Here is a 13,992-nt window from a genome sequence, read left to right on the forward strand (position 1 = left end):
GAATAACAGAGAATCTCATAGAAACCTATAAAATTCTAACAGGACTACACAGGGTAGATGCAGGGAGGATGGTCCCGATGGTGGGGGTGTCCAGAACGAGGGGTCACAGTCTGAGGATTCGGGGTAGACCATTTAGGATGGAGATGAGGAGAGATTTCTTCTCCCAAAGAGTGGTGATTCTGTGGAATTCATTACCTCAGGAAGTAGTTGATGCCAAAACACTGGATGTTTCCAAGAAGCAATTAGATTTGGCCTAGGGCAAAGGGGGTCAAAGGATATCAGAGGAAGGAAGGATCAGGATATTGAACAGAACATAGAACATTACAGTGCAGAACAGGCCCTTCGGCCCACGATGTTACGCCGACCAGTTAAAAAACAATGACCCTCTAACCTAAACCAATCCCTTTCCATCCATAACCCTATCCACGGATCTCTTAAACGCCCCCAAACTAGGCGCATTTACAACTGCAGCAGGCAGGGCATTCCAATCCCTCACCACCCTCTGGGTAAAGAACCTACCCCTGACATCCGTCCTATAACTACCCCCCCTTAATTTAAAGCCATGCCCCCTCGTGCTAGCTTTCTCCATCTGAGGAAAAAGGCTATCACTGTCCACCCGATCTAAACCTCTAATCATCTTATATGTTTCAATAAGGTCCCCTCGTAGCCGCCTTCTTTCTAACGAAAACAACCTCAAATCCCTCAGTCTCTCCTCATAGGACCTCCCCTCCATACCAGGCAACATCCTGGTAAACCTCCTCTGCACCCTCTCCAAAGCCGCCACATCCTTCCTATAATGTGGGGACCAGAACTGTACACAATACTCCAAGTGCGGCCGCACCAGAGTTTTGTACAGTTGCAACATAACGCTATGACTCCTAAATTCAATCCCCCTACCAATAAACGCCAAGACACCGTATGCCTTCCTAACAACCCTATCTACTTGATTCCCAACTTTCAGGGATCTATGTACACATACACCTAGATCCCTCTGTTCATCCACACTATTCAGAGTCCTACCGTTAGCCCTATACTCTACACATCTGTTATTCCTGCCAAAGTGAATTACCTCACACTTCTCCGCATTAAACTCCATCCTCCACCTCTCGGCCCAGCTCTGCAACTTGTCCAAGTCTCCCTGTAGACTAAGACACCCTTCCTCACTATCTACCACGCCTCCGACTTTGGTGTCATCAGCAAATTTACTGATCCATCCTTCTATACCCTCATCCAGATCATTTATAAAAATTACAAACAGCAGTGGCCCCAAAACAGATCCCTGAGGCACACCACTCGTAACTGAACTCCATGTCGAATATTTACCATCAACCACCACCCTCTGTCTCCTATCCGCCAGCCAATTCCTAATCCAATTTCCTAGATTACCCTCAATCCCATACATCTGCATTTTCTGCAGAAGCCTTCCATGGTGAACCTTATCAAACGCCTTACTAAAGTCCATATATACCACGTCAACTGCCTTACCCCCATCCACCTCTTTGGTCACTTTCTCAAAAAACTCAATAAGGTTAGTAAGGCACGACCTACCCTCCACAAAACCATGCTGACTATCTCCAATCAATTCATTACTCTCCAAATAACTATAAATCCTATCCCTAATAATTTTTTCTAAAACCTTGCCCACAACAGAAGTAAGACTCACCGGTCTATAATTCCCGGGGAAGTCTCTGTTCCCCTTCTTAAACAATGGGACAACATTAGCTATCCTCCAATCTTCCGGCACTATACCGGTGACCAACGACGACCTGAAGATCAGAGCCAGAGGCTCTGCAATCTCCTCTCTTGCCTCCCAGAGAATCCTAGGGTAAATCCCGTCCGGCCCAGGGGACTTATCTATTTTCAAACCCTCAAGAATATCTAGCACATCCTCCCTATCAACTGGAATACTGTCCAGTTTACAACCCTGTAACCCAGTGTTCTCCTCAGCTACATTCATGTCCCCCTGCGTGAACACCGAAGAGAAATATTGGTTCAATGCCTCTCCAATCTCTTCCGGTTCCACACATAAATTCCCACTGCTGTCTCTAACTGGCCCTAATCTTGCCCTAACCAACCTTTTGTTCTTAACATATCTATAGAACGCCTTAGGATTCTCCTTAATCCTATCAGCCAAAGTCTTCTCACGTCCTCTTTTAGCCCTTCTTAACTCTCTCTTTAACTCCCTCCTAGCCAATCTAAAGCTTTCTAGTGCACTACCTGAGCCCTCGAGTCTCATCCGGACATAAGCCTCCTTTTTCTTTTTAACCAGCGAATCAACTTTCCTTGTACACCACGGTTCCCTAGCTCGCCCAATTCCTCCTTGCCTGACAGGGACATACATATCAAGGACTCGCAGTAGCTGCTCCTTGAAAAAACTCCACATTTCAGACGTTCCGAGACCCTGTAGTCTCCTAGTCCAACCTATGCTTCCTAATTCTCTCCTAATAGCCTCATAATTACCCTTCCCCCAGCTAAAACTACTGACCCGAGGTTCATGCCTATCCCTTTCCATCACTAAGGTGAACGTAACCGAATTGTGGTCACTATCACCAAAATGCACCCCAACTTCCAAGTCTAGCACCTGGTCTGGCTCATTTCCCAGCACCAAATCCAATATAGCCTCACCTCTAGTTGGCCTATCTACATACTGAGTCAAAAAACCTTCCTGCACGCTTTGTACAAAAACTGACCCCTCTAATGAGCTAGAGCTATAGCTATTCCAATCAATATTAGTAAAGTTAAAGTCTCCCATAACAATTACCCTATTACTTTCACTCCTAACCAGGATTGACTCCGCAATCCTTTCCTCAACCTCTCTAGAACTTTTAGGAGGTCTATAAAAGACTCCCAACAGGGTGACCTCTCCTCTCCTATTTCTAATCTCAGCCCATACTACCTCAACAGACAAGCCCTCATCAAACTTCCTCTCTGACACTGTGATACAATCCTTGACTAATAATGCTACCCCACCCCCCCTTCTACCTCCTTCTCTGCTCCGACTAAAGCATTTGAACCCCGGAACCTGCAACAACCATCCCTGACCCTGCTCTATCCATGTCTCTGAAATGGCCACAACATCAAAGTCCCAGGTACTGATCCAAGCTGTATAATGAATGACGGAGCAGGCTTGAGAGACCAAATGTCGTCCTCCTGCTCCTATTTTGTACAGTTCAGTTTCTATCTGGACATTAAACATTAAAAGTTTAACGATGACCACTGGCTGAAGATTGTTGCAAATGCTTCAGCCTTACCTTTTACACTGAGGTGCTTACTCCATCATTGAGGATGGGGATTTTTGTGGAACTTCCTCCCCCAGTGAGTTGGTTAATTGCCCACCACTGTTCCCAACTGGATGTGAAAGGACTTCAGAGCTTAGATCTGATCCGTTGGTTGTGGGATCATTTAGCTCTGTCTATCACTTGCTGCTTATCCTGGGCCCACTGCCAGCTGGAGGTTCCCCTCCAAGTCTCTCACCTGTGTGCAGTGACTTGGAGGGGAACTTATTGCCTTTGTTTTATTGAGTTTAAACTATATTGTCTGCCGTGGCGTAATCCTCTGTGATCTCAGAGACATAACCATTGTGCCACCACTTCCCCTAAAGTTGGAAATGGGGATCTTCACCGATGATTGCACAATGTTCAGCACCGTTCGCGATTCCTCAGATGCTGAAGGAGTCCATGTTCAAATGCAACAAGACCTGGACAATATCCATTGAAGTTGGAACTCTCTCCCTAACAGCACTGTGGGTGTACATACAGCTCAGAGACTGCAGCAATTCAAAGCGGCAGCTCACCACCACTGTGGCTTTCTAAATTTCCCCATCCTGCCCAAGACAATGTCTGCCAGCGTCCAGGTGAAATAATCCCACCTGGCTCGGATGCCAGGGGCATTCATCCTTCCCCTCGGATGAGGCAGAAGCAGATTCTGAGCAAGGAAATCAAACATTGCAGATTCTGTCCTGACTTTTGACCCTGAATATATCCAGCAAGCACAGCATTAGCCTGTCTGTGTTAAAGTGTCAGCAGCAAACGTGTTGGATGTCACAACACTGCAGAAACTTGTGATTTGTTCCAATAAGAGGCCTCAAAAAAAACACAACCACAAAAGAGACTTCCAGTCAGATTACAGCTTCAGAAGTGTACCTGCTGAGGAGACATTAATACCACCGCAACCACAGCATCATGCAATACTGATTCAGGTCAGTCTGTGCCTGACATCAAATCACACTCCCCTGTCAGCAAGGAGGTCAACCCATCCATTCCACAAGCTGCTGACACACAAATACTCAACATCAGCCCCAGCAGAAAACCTTCCAAACTCAACTCCTCACAGCAAATGGGAAATACACTCGACACTTCACTATCGTCTGACAGTGTTGTACTGAGTTTTTTCCAATTTTCATTCTTTAGCCAGAATCAGTGCTCCCAAAATCCAGGGTCTAATCTATAGAATCATGGATGTGCTGTTAGGCTGATTGGCAGGAATAAATTGTCCCTAAATCAGTTTCCCTCAATCTGGATGGCCATAAAACATTAGACAGGGGTCGTGGGTGGAGAGGGGGACTGGTGGTGTTGAGATGGCGGCGCGGGCTCGTTGGGCCGAAGGGCCTGTTTCCCGGGCTGTTTTTGTTCTTTGTTCTTTGACTTCCAGAAATTTCAAAGAAGATCATTCAGCCCATTGTGTAATGCAAGACAAGAATGTCTAACCTCACTTTCCAGTTCTAGCTCAATAGGTCCTGGCATCTCAGCTGAATATTCAAGTGTTTTTTAAGTATGATGAGAGTTTATACCACTCCCATTCTCTCAGGCTCTGAATTCCAGATCCTCACCACTCTCCTGGCTAAAGAATTTCTGCACAATTCTTCTCAAATCTTCTCGCCGAATGCTGCTAACCTGCTCGCTGGTCACTGACCTTTCGAAAGGAAATGGTTTCTTCCCATCCACTCTTTGTAAACTCTCACCATTTTATACACCTCAGTTCACTTTTGGGGAGGTCTGTGTGGGGCAGTGCGTGGCATTCCTGCCTCTGAACCAGAAGCTCCAGCTTCGAGTTTCAACCCAGGAATTGATGGTCAAGGAAGGTGCGTTCATAATGTGGTTAAGCTTCAACCAGCTAATCCTTCCAAACACGTCTATGGCTGGTAGTAAGAGCGAGAGAGATCCATGGTGCCATCCTTGATGCAGAGTGGCACCCTCTGCTTATAGGCCCTCAAGCTGGAAGCCCCAGCACCAGGTTCGTGATGTGTTCCAGGAAGAAACTTCAAAGAACAAAGAACAATACAGCACAGGAACAGGCCCTTCAGCCCTCCAAGCCTGCACTGCCCATGCGCCCAACTAAGGGAACAGATGAAAATCTGCCTTGTGTGTTAGTAGGTGTGGAAGAGAAAGAACAACAACTGCATCTCCCTTTTGTTCCAAAGAAAACAATCCCAGCCAATCTAATCTGTCCTCAAAGCTAAAATCCTCCATGCCTGCTAAACCTCCATCAATCCTCCCTGTATCCTCACTGGTACAATCACATCACTCTTGTAGTGATCAGGATTATCCGCTGTACCCTGATGGTGATCTCAGTCGTGCTTTGTAGAGTTTTATCATCACCTTCCTGTCCTTATATTCTATACCTTGTTATCTTGTAAGCCTTGTTAATCCTCGAACCATTCGAATGGACACAAGTGCTAGCCAAGCCAGCGACATCCAAATCCCACGATAGAAATTTATAAAACATCTTGTCTACCTGTCCTGCTATCTCCAGGGTTCATTCCAAGGGCCCCTGTATTTCTCCGTATCCTATCTATTTACAGTGTGTTTCATCTCAATAGCCTTCCCCTAATGGACCACTTCACACTTCTTCAGACCAAATTCCATTTGCCACCTCACATTGCCATCTTCCTCATTCCAGCTGCATTATTACTTTGTATGATCTTCTGCTTAATCATACTCCTTATGTTCAAGACCAACTGCTTGATCTATACCACTGGGCCCTGTGAAACCCCACCACTGAAATTATGGCCTCTGTGTGCACCATCCAAATCCTTCAAGCCTTCCCAAATATTTTTTCTCGATTGCTTATAGAACATAGAACATAGAACATTACAGCGCAGAACAGGCCCTTCGGCCCACGATGTTGCGCCGACCAGTTACAAAAACAATGACCCACTAGCCTATACCAATCCCTTTTCGTCCATAAACCTATCCACGGATCTCTTAAACGCCCCCAAACTAGGCGCATTTACAACTGCAGCAGGCAGGGCATTCCAATCCCTCACCACCCTCTGGGTAAAGAACCTACCCCTGACATCCGTCCTGTAGCTACCCCCCCTTAATTTAAAGCCATGCCCCCTCGTGCTAGCTTTCTCCATCCGAGGAAAAAGGCTATCACTATCCACCCTATCTAAACCTCTAATCATCTTATATGTTTCAATAAGATCCCCTCTTAGCCGACTTCTTTCCAACGAAAACAACCCTAAATCCCTCAATCTCTCCTCATAGGACCTCCCCACCATACCAGGCAACATCCTAGTAAACCTCCTCTGCACCCTCTCCAAAGCCTCCACATCCTTCTTGTAATGTGGGGACCAGAACTGCACACAGTACTCCAAGTGCGGCCGCACCAGAGTAGTGTACAGTTGCAACATGACGCTGCGACTCCTAAATTCAATCCCCCTACCAATAAACGCCAAGACACCGTACGCCTTCTTAACAACCTTATCTACTTGATTCCCAACTTTCAGGGATCTACGTACACATACACCTAGATCCCTCTGTTCATCCACACTATTCAAAGTCCTCCCGTTAGCCCTATACTCGACACATCTGTTGCTCCTACCAAAGTGAATTATCTCACACTTCTCCGCATTAAATTATGGGCCAGGTATTCCCGTGAATGTTGGATTTGGGCAGGGCTGCTTTGTGCAGATGATGTTGTTGGAAAGTATAAGATCCTGAATGACTGGAGGTGTCTGTTGCAATCCTCCTCATCTGAGCAGATCCTATATATACAGAGGGCTGAAAGATGCCCTCAAATCCTCGAATCAAGGATATGGTGCTCGAATCATCGATCAACAGTTCCGATGCGCCACAGCAAGAAACCGCACCGACCTCTTCAGAAGGCAAACACGGGACACAGTGGACAGAGTACCCTTCGTCATCCAGTACTTCCCCGGAGCGGAGAAGCTACGACATCTTCTCCGGAGTCTTCAACATATCATTGATGAAGGCGAACATCTCACCAGGGCCATCCCCAAACCCCCACTTCTTGCCTTCAAACAACCGCACAACCTCAAACAGACCATTGTCCGCAGCAAACTACCCAGTCTTCAGGAGAACAGTGACCACAACACCACACAACCCTGCCACAGCAACCTCTGCAAGACATGCTGGATCATCGACATGGAGACATCATCACGTGAGAATTCCATCCACCAGGTACACGGTAAATACTCTTGCAACTCAGCCAACATTGTCTACCTGATACATAGAAAGAACATAGAAAAACTACAGCACAAACAGGCCCTTCAGCCCACAAGTTGCGCCGATGATATCCCTACCTACTAGGTTTACCTATAACCCTCAATCCTATTAAATCCCATATACTCATCCAGAAGTCTCTTAAAAGACCCCAGCGAGTTCGCCTCTACCACCACCGACGGCAGCCGATTCCATTCACTCACCACCCTCTGAATGAAAAGAACTTACCCCTAACATCTCCTCTGTACTTGCTTCCCAGCACCTTAAACCTGTGTCCTCTCGTAGCGACCATTTCAGCCCTGGGAAATAGCCTTGTCCTCTTGTATGTTTCAATGAAGGAATGAGTAATGATTTGGAGGGTTGTCTGTGTACTGAACACTGCACAGAACAAACAGCAAAGAAAATTCCAGCACAGGAACAGGCCCTTCGGCCTTCCAAGCCTGCACTGACCATGCTGTCTGACTGCAGCGTGAAGAACTGTATTCAAACTCAGAGGCTGAAGTTGGAAATGACTTTAGCTTTGGAGCAGAGGCTTCACAGATAAATAATTTCTCATCCATCCTGTCGCTTATCACCATCCTGCGGTTATGGGGATAGGGTTGTGTTTATTGAAGGTTAGGTGGGGTATTGTAGTGGGGAAGGTTGAGCAGAGTGTGAATGCAATGGCACAGATTTGTTTAGCCCTAGTCTTCACTGTGATAAAGATGGAATTCTCCGGTCTTGCACCCCCCACTGCTGCTGCCAACAAGAACGGAAAATTTGGCGCTCAGCCGTATCTCCAGTCACAGCAGCGGGACTGGAGAATCCCAGCTGTGGGCAAGGTCAGAGAATTCCAGCCAGCAATCTCCTTCCAGAGATCCTGGATCCCATGTCATTACAAAATATGTGAAGGATGGTGACAGAATTCTGTGGGCAGCCAGATTTGTGAAGGACTGTCTGTAAACCTTCAGGATTCTTGTAATCAAAGATTTTCAGCCAGTGGAAAAAGACTACTTGAAGTGGTCGAGAATCATAGAATCTACAGCACGGTGACAGGCCCTTCGGCCCAAACTGGTCCATGCTGACCAAAATGCCCATCGAAGCTAACCCCATTTGCCTGCATTTGGCCCATATCCCTCGAAACCTTTCCCATCCATGTATCTGACCAAATGCCACTCGACACAGAATACAGTAAATGTGAGGTCATCCATTTTGGTCGGAATAACAGCAAAATGGACTATTATTTAAATGGTAAAAAATTGCAGCATGCTGCTGTGCAGAGGGATCTGGGTGTCCTTGTGCAGGAATCTCAAGGAGTTGGTTTGCAGGTACAGCAGGTAATTAAGAAGGTAAATGGAATTTTATCCTTCATTGCCAGAGGGATGGAGTTTAAAAACAGTGAGGTTATGTTACAGCTGTATAAGGTGCTGGTGAGACCACACCTGGAGTACTGTGTACAGTTTTGATCTCCTTACTTGAGAAAGGATATACTGACACTGGAGGGGGTGCAGAGGAGATTCACTAGGTTGATTCCAGAGTTGAGAGGGTTGGCTTATGAGGAGAGACTGAGTAGACTGGGGCTATACTCATTGGAATTCAGAAGAATGAGGGGAGATCTTATAGAAACATATAAGATTATGAAGGGAATAGATAAGATAGAAGCAGGAAGTTGTTTCCACTGGTGGGTGAAACTAGAACTAGGGGGAATAGCCTCAAAATAAGGGGAAGCAGATTTAGGACTGAGTTGAGGAGGAACTTCTTCACACAAAGGGTTGTGAATCTGTGGAATTCCCTGCCCAGTGAAGCAGTTGAGGCTCCCTCATTGAATGTTTTTAAGGCAAAGATAGATACATTTTTGAACAGTAAAGGAATTAAGGGTTATGGTGAGCGGGCAGGTAAGTGGAGCTGAGTCCATGAAAAGATCAGCCATGATCTTATTGAATGGGGGAGAAGGATCGAGGGACCAGATGGCCGACTCCTGCTCCTAGTTCTTATGTCTTTATATTCTTTGTATCCTTGATAACCACATTTCTCAGTTTGTTCTCAGTATCACATACATATCGCTGAGTTGTCTGCTGTGTGGGAATCCTGCTGAGAGCAGCTGGACACAGTGATGTTGGGAATGTGGGGGAGGAAGGACAGTGTCCAGCAGTAACTGCTTCAAGCACTGAGTTTTCTCTTGTTTAGTGTTGCAGATTCAAGCCAGGGTGACAGACAGACAAAGCAAGATCGCAGCACGCCCGTGATGGAGGGCAAGGAGGATCAGAAGGTTGAAAATGGAGCCCGAGAGACGTGAGTATACCTGTAGCTGTGGAACATCATCTGGACACCCTCATTCAGAATTGATTAATAGCAGCCCATGTCTCAGGGTGATACAGGAACAGAGGGACATAGGGACAGAGAGAGACACAGGGATAGAGGGATTCAGTGACACAGGGACAGTGGGACACAGGGACAGACGGAGGAGAGGCTGAATAAATTAAGCTTGTACTCGTTAGAGTTTAGAAGAATGAGGGGAGATCTCATTGAGACGTATAAGATGATGAATGGGATGGATAGGATAGAGGTGGAGAGACTCTTCCCGCTCAGAAAGGACAGTAGGACTAGGGGGCATAGCCTCAAGATAAAGGGGGGTCGGTTTAGAACAGAGTTGAGGAGGAACTTCTTCACTCAAAGGTGGTGAATCTCTGGAATTCTCTGCCCGTTGAAGTGGTGGAGGCTGCCTCGCTAAATATATTTAAGACGCGGGTTGATGGGTTTTTGATAAGCGAGGGGATTAAGGGTTATGGGGAGAGGGTGGGAATGTGGAACTGAGCCACGACAGATCAGCCATGATCTTATTGAATGGCGGGGCAGGCTCAAAGGGCTAGATGGCCTACTCCTGCTCCTATTTCTTATGTTCTCATGTATTCCATCTGCAACTTCTTTGCCCACTCTCCGAACCTGTCCAAGTCCTTCTGCAGCCTCAATTCTACCTGTCCCTACCTGTCATTTTTGGATGTTTTGCACTGACTCAGAGATATCCAGGACCCTGGCACAAGGGAGGCAATCTACCATCCTGGAGTCCCTTTCTTCGCCACAGAAACATCTATCTGTGCCCCGAGTGATTGAATCCACCCCATTATTGCTTTGCTACGATCCTATTCTCCTCAGATTCTGCCCGATGCCTGAACCTTCCCAGCTCCTCCTCTGATTTGGGTTTTCTCCATGTTTGGCTTTATGGTGAGTTGAGGAACAGCTGAAGACAGTGACGTTAGGATATGGGGCTGGATGGGCTTTGTCAGACAGGAACTGCACCGAGTTCTGTCCTATCTGCTATTTCAGTGCTTCAGAATCCAGCCAAGCGATTAGACAGACACCACTGGAATCCAGCAGCCGCGGGACTGAGAGCAAAGAGGAGCAGAAGAAAGATCAGGACCAAGAAACAAAAGAATTCAAGTAAGTGCTGCCCATTTGCTCAAACATTGGTGGAGATTCCTCGTGCAGAAGCGTTTGACTAACATCCAATGGCAGTGTTATAGCGGGAGTAAGGGTTCCTCAATAGGCAGAGTGGGAATTCTCCTCACTCACACAGTGACAAGAGCAGCTTCAATCTCTACAGCTTGTTAAAGAAAAACCTCCCAAACTGCTCTGTACACAAGCATTAGGAAATCAGCTCTGAAACGGAGGCACTATTTTCAGGTGGATGAGATGCTGGAACAGTGAGATTGTCACTGGACCAGTAATCCCAAAGCCACAAGACACAGAAGCTTTGAAAGATGCTCCTTCACCAGTAAGGGCAAAATACAACTTGTTTATTTACAGGTTAGAATCATACAGAGGCTGGCAGCCTGATGCTTGTAACCAGTGTCTGAGTACGGAACCCACACTTACCGGGCTCATCCCCACCCTGCTCCCCAGTTGGTTCCCCGCATCATGTGGCCCGTACTCTGCAGATTGGCCCTTAAAGGGACCATCACCACAAAGCAGAAGTAGGCCACTCGGCCCATCGAGTCTGCTCTGCCATTCAATGAGATCATGACTGAACTGTTGATCTTCAACTTCACTTTCCCGCCTTATCCCCAAAGCCCTCGATTCCCTTACTGATTAAAAACCTCTCTATCTCAGCCTTGAACAGGCTGAACTCTCCGGCCTCTTCAGCCCTCTGTGGGAAAGAATTCTACAGATTCACTCTCCAGAGAGAAGAAATTCCTCCTCATCTCTGTCTTCAGTAGATGAGCCCCTGACTCTGAGATTGTGTCCTCTGGTCCTAGACTCTCCCACAAGGGGAAACAATCTCTTAGCATTGACCCTGTCAGCCCCCTGAGAATCCAATATGTCTCAATGAATCCGAGTGCTCTGGTTTCCTGTCACAGTCCAAATATGTGCAGGTTAGATGGACAGGCCATGCTAAATTCTTCCTCAGTCTCCCAAGATTTGCAGGTTAGATGGACAGCCGTGCTAATTTCTCCCTTAGTCTCCCAAGATGTCTAGGTTAGCTGGATTAGCCATTGTAAATGCTTCAGGTTACGGGGATAGAGCAGGGGTGGGCCTGGGTAAGATGCTCTTTTGAAGAGTCGGTACAGACTGAATGGTCAAATGGTTTCCTTCTGCACTGCAGATTCCAGGGATCTTCCCTTAGGTAAGGGGACCAAAACTGCTGACAGTATTCCAGGTAAGCTCTAACTAGTACCTTGTTTTAGCAAGCTTTAATGAGACTTCCCTGTTTAATATGTGCTGGGGACTGGATCAGAAACTCCAAGGTATTTTGTGAAGTTAGCCTAGACCCTAAATTTTTATATTTGATTTTGACATTCGTCTGAGCATAAAATGTTTCACTCCAGGTACGATTCCAGTGATTCACTAGGAAGCTTTTATCAAACAAAGTTTGTTTAACAATACAGTTAACAGAAAACAAAAATAATTAGCATGACTTTTACCATTTAAAATATCCAAACATGACAAAATATAATTCTTAGTAGCTAACCGTCTTTATAAGAGGTGGCAGCTCTGTCATATGAGGAGAGACTAGGCTGATTAGGATTATATTCACTGGAGTTTAGAAGAGTGAGAGGGGATCTCACAGAAACTTGTAAAATTCTAACAGGATTAGACAGGATAGATTCTGAAAGAACGTTCCCAATGGTGGGGGAGTCCAGAATGAGGGATCATAGTTTGAGGATAAGGGATAAACCTTTTAGAACTGAAGTGAGGAGAAATTTCTTCACTCAGAGGGTGGTGAATGTGTGGAATTCACTCCCACAGAAAGTAGTTGAAGCCAAAATGTTGTTTAATTCCAAGAAGAAGACCCTGGTCAGACCCCACTTGGAGTATTGTGCGCAGTTCTGGTCGCCTCACTACAGGAAGGATGTGGAAGCTATTGAAAGGGTGCAGAGGAGATTTACAAGGATGTTGCCTGGATTGGGAGGCATGCCTTATGAAGATAGCGAATGTTGTCCCATTGTTTTGGAGGATAGCGAATGTTGTCCCATTGTTTAAGAAGGGGAATAGAGACTTCCCCGGGAATTATAGACCGGTGAGTCTTACTTCTGTTGTGGGCAAAGTTTTAGAAAAAATTATTAGGGATAGGATTTATAGTTATTTAGAGAGTAATGAATTGATTGGATATAGTCAGCATGGTTTTGTGAAGGGTAGGTCGTGCCTTACTAACGTTATTGAGTTTTTTGAGAAAGTGACCAAAGAGGTGGATGGAGGTAAGGCAGTTGACGTGGTATATATGGACTTTAGTAAGGCGTTTGATAAGGTTCACCATGGAAGGCTTCTGCAGAAATTGCAGATGTATGGGATTGAGGGTGATTTAGTTAATTGGATTAGGAATTGGCTCGCAGATAGGAGACAGAGGGTGGTGGTTGATGGTAAGTATTCGACATGGAGTTCAGTTACAAGTGGTGTGCCTCAGGGATCTGTTTTGGGGCCACTGCTGTTTGTAATTTTTATAAATGATCTGGATGAGGGTATAGTTGGGTGGATCAGTAAATTTGCTGATGACACCAAAGTCGGAGGAGTGGTAGATAGTGAGGAGGGGTGTCATAGTTTACAGAGAGACTTGGACAAGTTGCAGAGCTGGGCCGAGAGGTGGCAGATGGAGTTTAATGCGGAAAAGTGTGAGGTAATTCACTTTGGTAGGAATAACAGATGTGTAGAGTATAGGGCTAACGGTAGGACTCTGAATAGTGTGGATGAGCAGAGGGATCTAGGTGTATGTGTACATAGATCCCTGAAAGTTGGGAATCAAGTAGATAAGGTTGTTAGGAAGGCATACGGTGTCTTGGTGTTTATTGGTAGGGGGATTGAATTTAGGAGTCGCAACGTCATGTTGCAACTGTACAAAACTCTGGTGCGGCCGCACTTGGAGTATTGTGTGCAGTTCTGGTCCCCACATTATAGGAAGGATGTGGAGGCTTTGGAGAGGGTGCAGAGGAGGTTTACCAGGATGTTGCCTGGTATGGAGGGGAGGTCCTATGAGGAGATACTGAGGGATTTGAGGTTGTTTTCATTAGAAAGAAGGCGGCTAAGAGGGGACCTTATTGAAACATATAAGATGATT

At 46.1% G+C, this 13,992-nt stretch overlaps 1 protein-coding gene across 2 annotated transcripts in view; it reads left to right on the forward strand.

Annotated features, from left to right (window-relative positions):
- The window catches only part of LOC145338875 (sperm flagellar protein 2-like), a 233,647-nt gene that overhangs the window by 115,851 nt on the left and 103,804 nt on the right, over positions 1–13,992 (forward strand). For both annotated transcript variants that reach the window (XM_080183275.1, XM_080183276.1), the window contains exons 16-17: positions 9,633–9,737; positions 10,770–10,883. In XM_080183275.1, the coding sequence (XP_080039401.1) occupies positions 9,633–9,737; positions 10,770–10,883 (219 nt within the window). The remainder of the gene's footprint in view (positions 1–9,632; positions 9,738–10,769; positions 10,884–13,992) is intronic.

The sequence above is a fragment of the Carcharhinus amblyrhynchos genome, unplaced genomic scaffold (assembly GCF_965287045.1).
Source record: "Carcharhinus amblyrhynchos unplaced genomic scaffold, sCarAmb.v2.hapA chromosome_206, whole genome shotgun sequence".
NCBI lineage: Eukaryota > Metazoa > Chordata > Chondrichthyes > Carcharhiniformes > Carcharhinidae > Carcharhinus > Carcharhinus amblyrhynchos.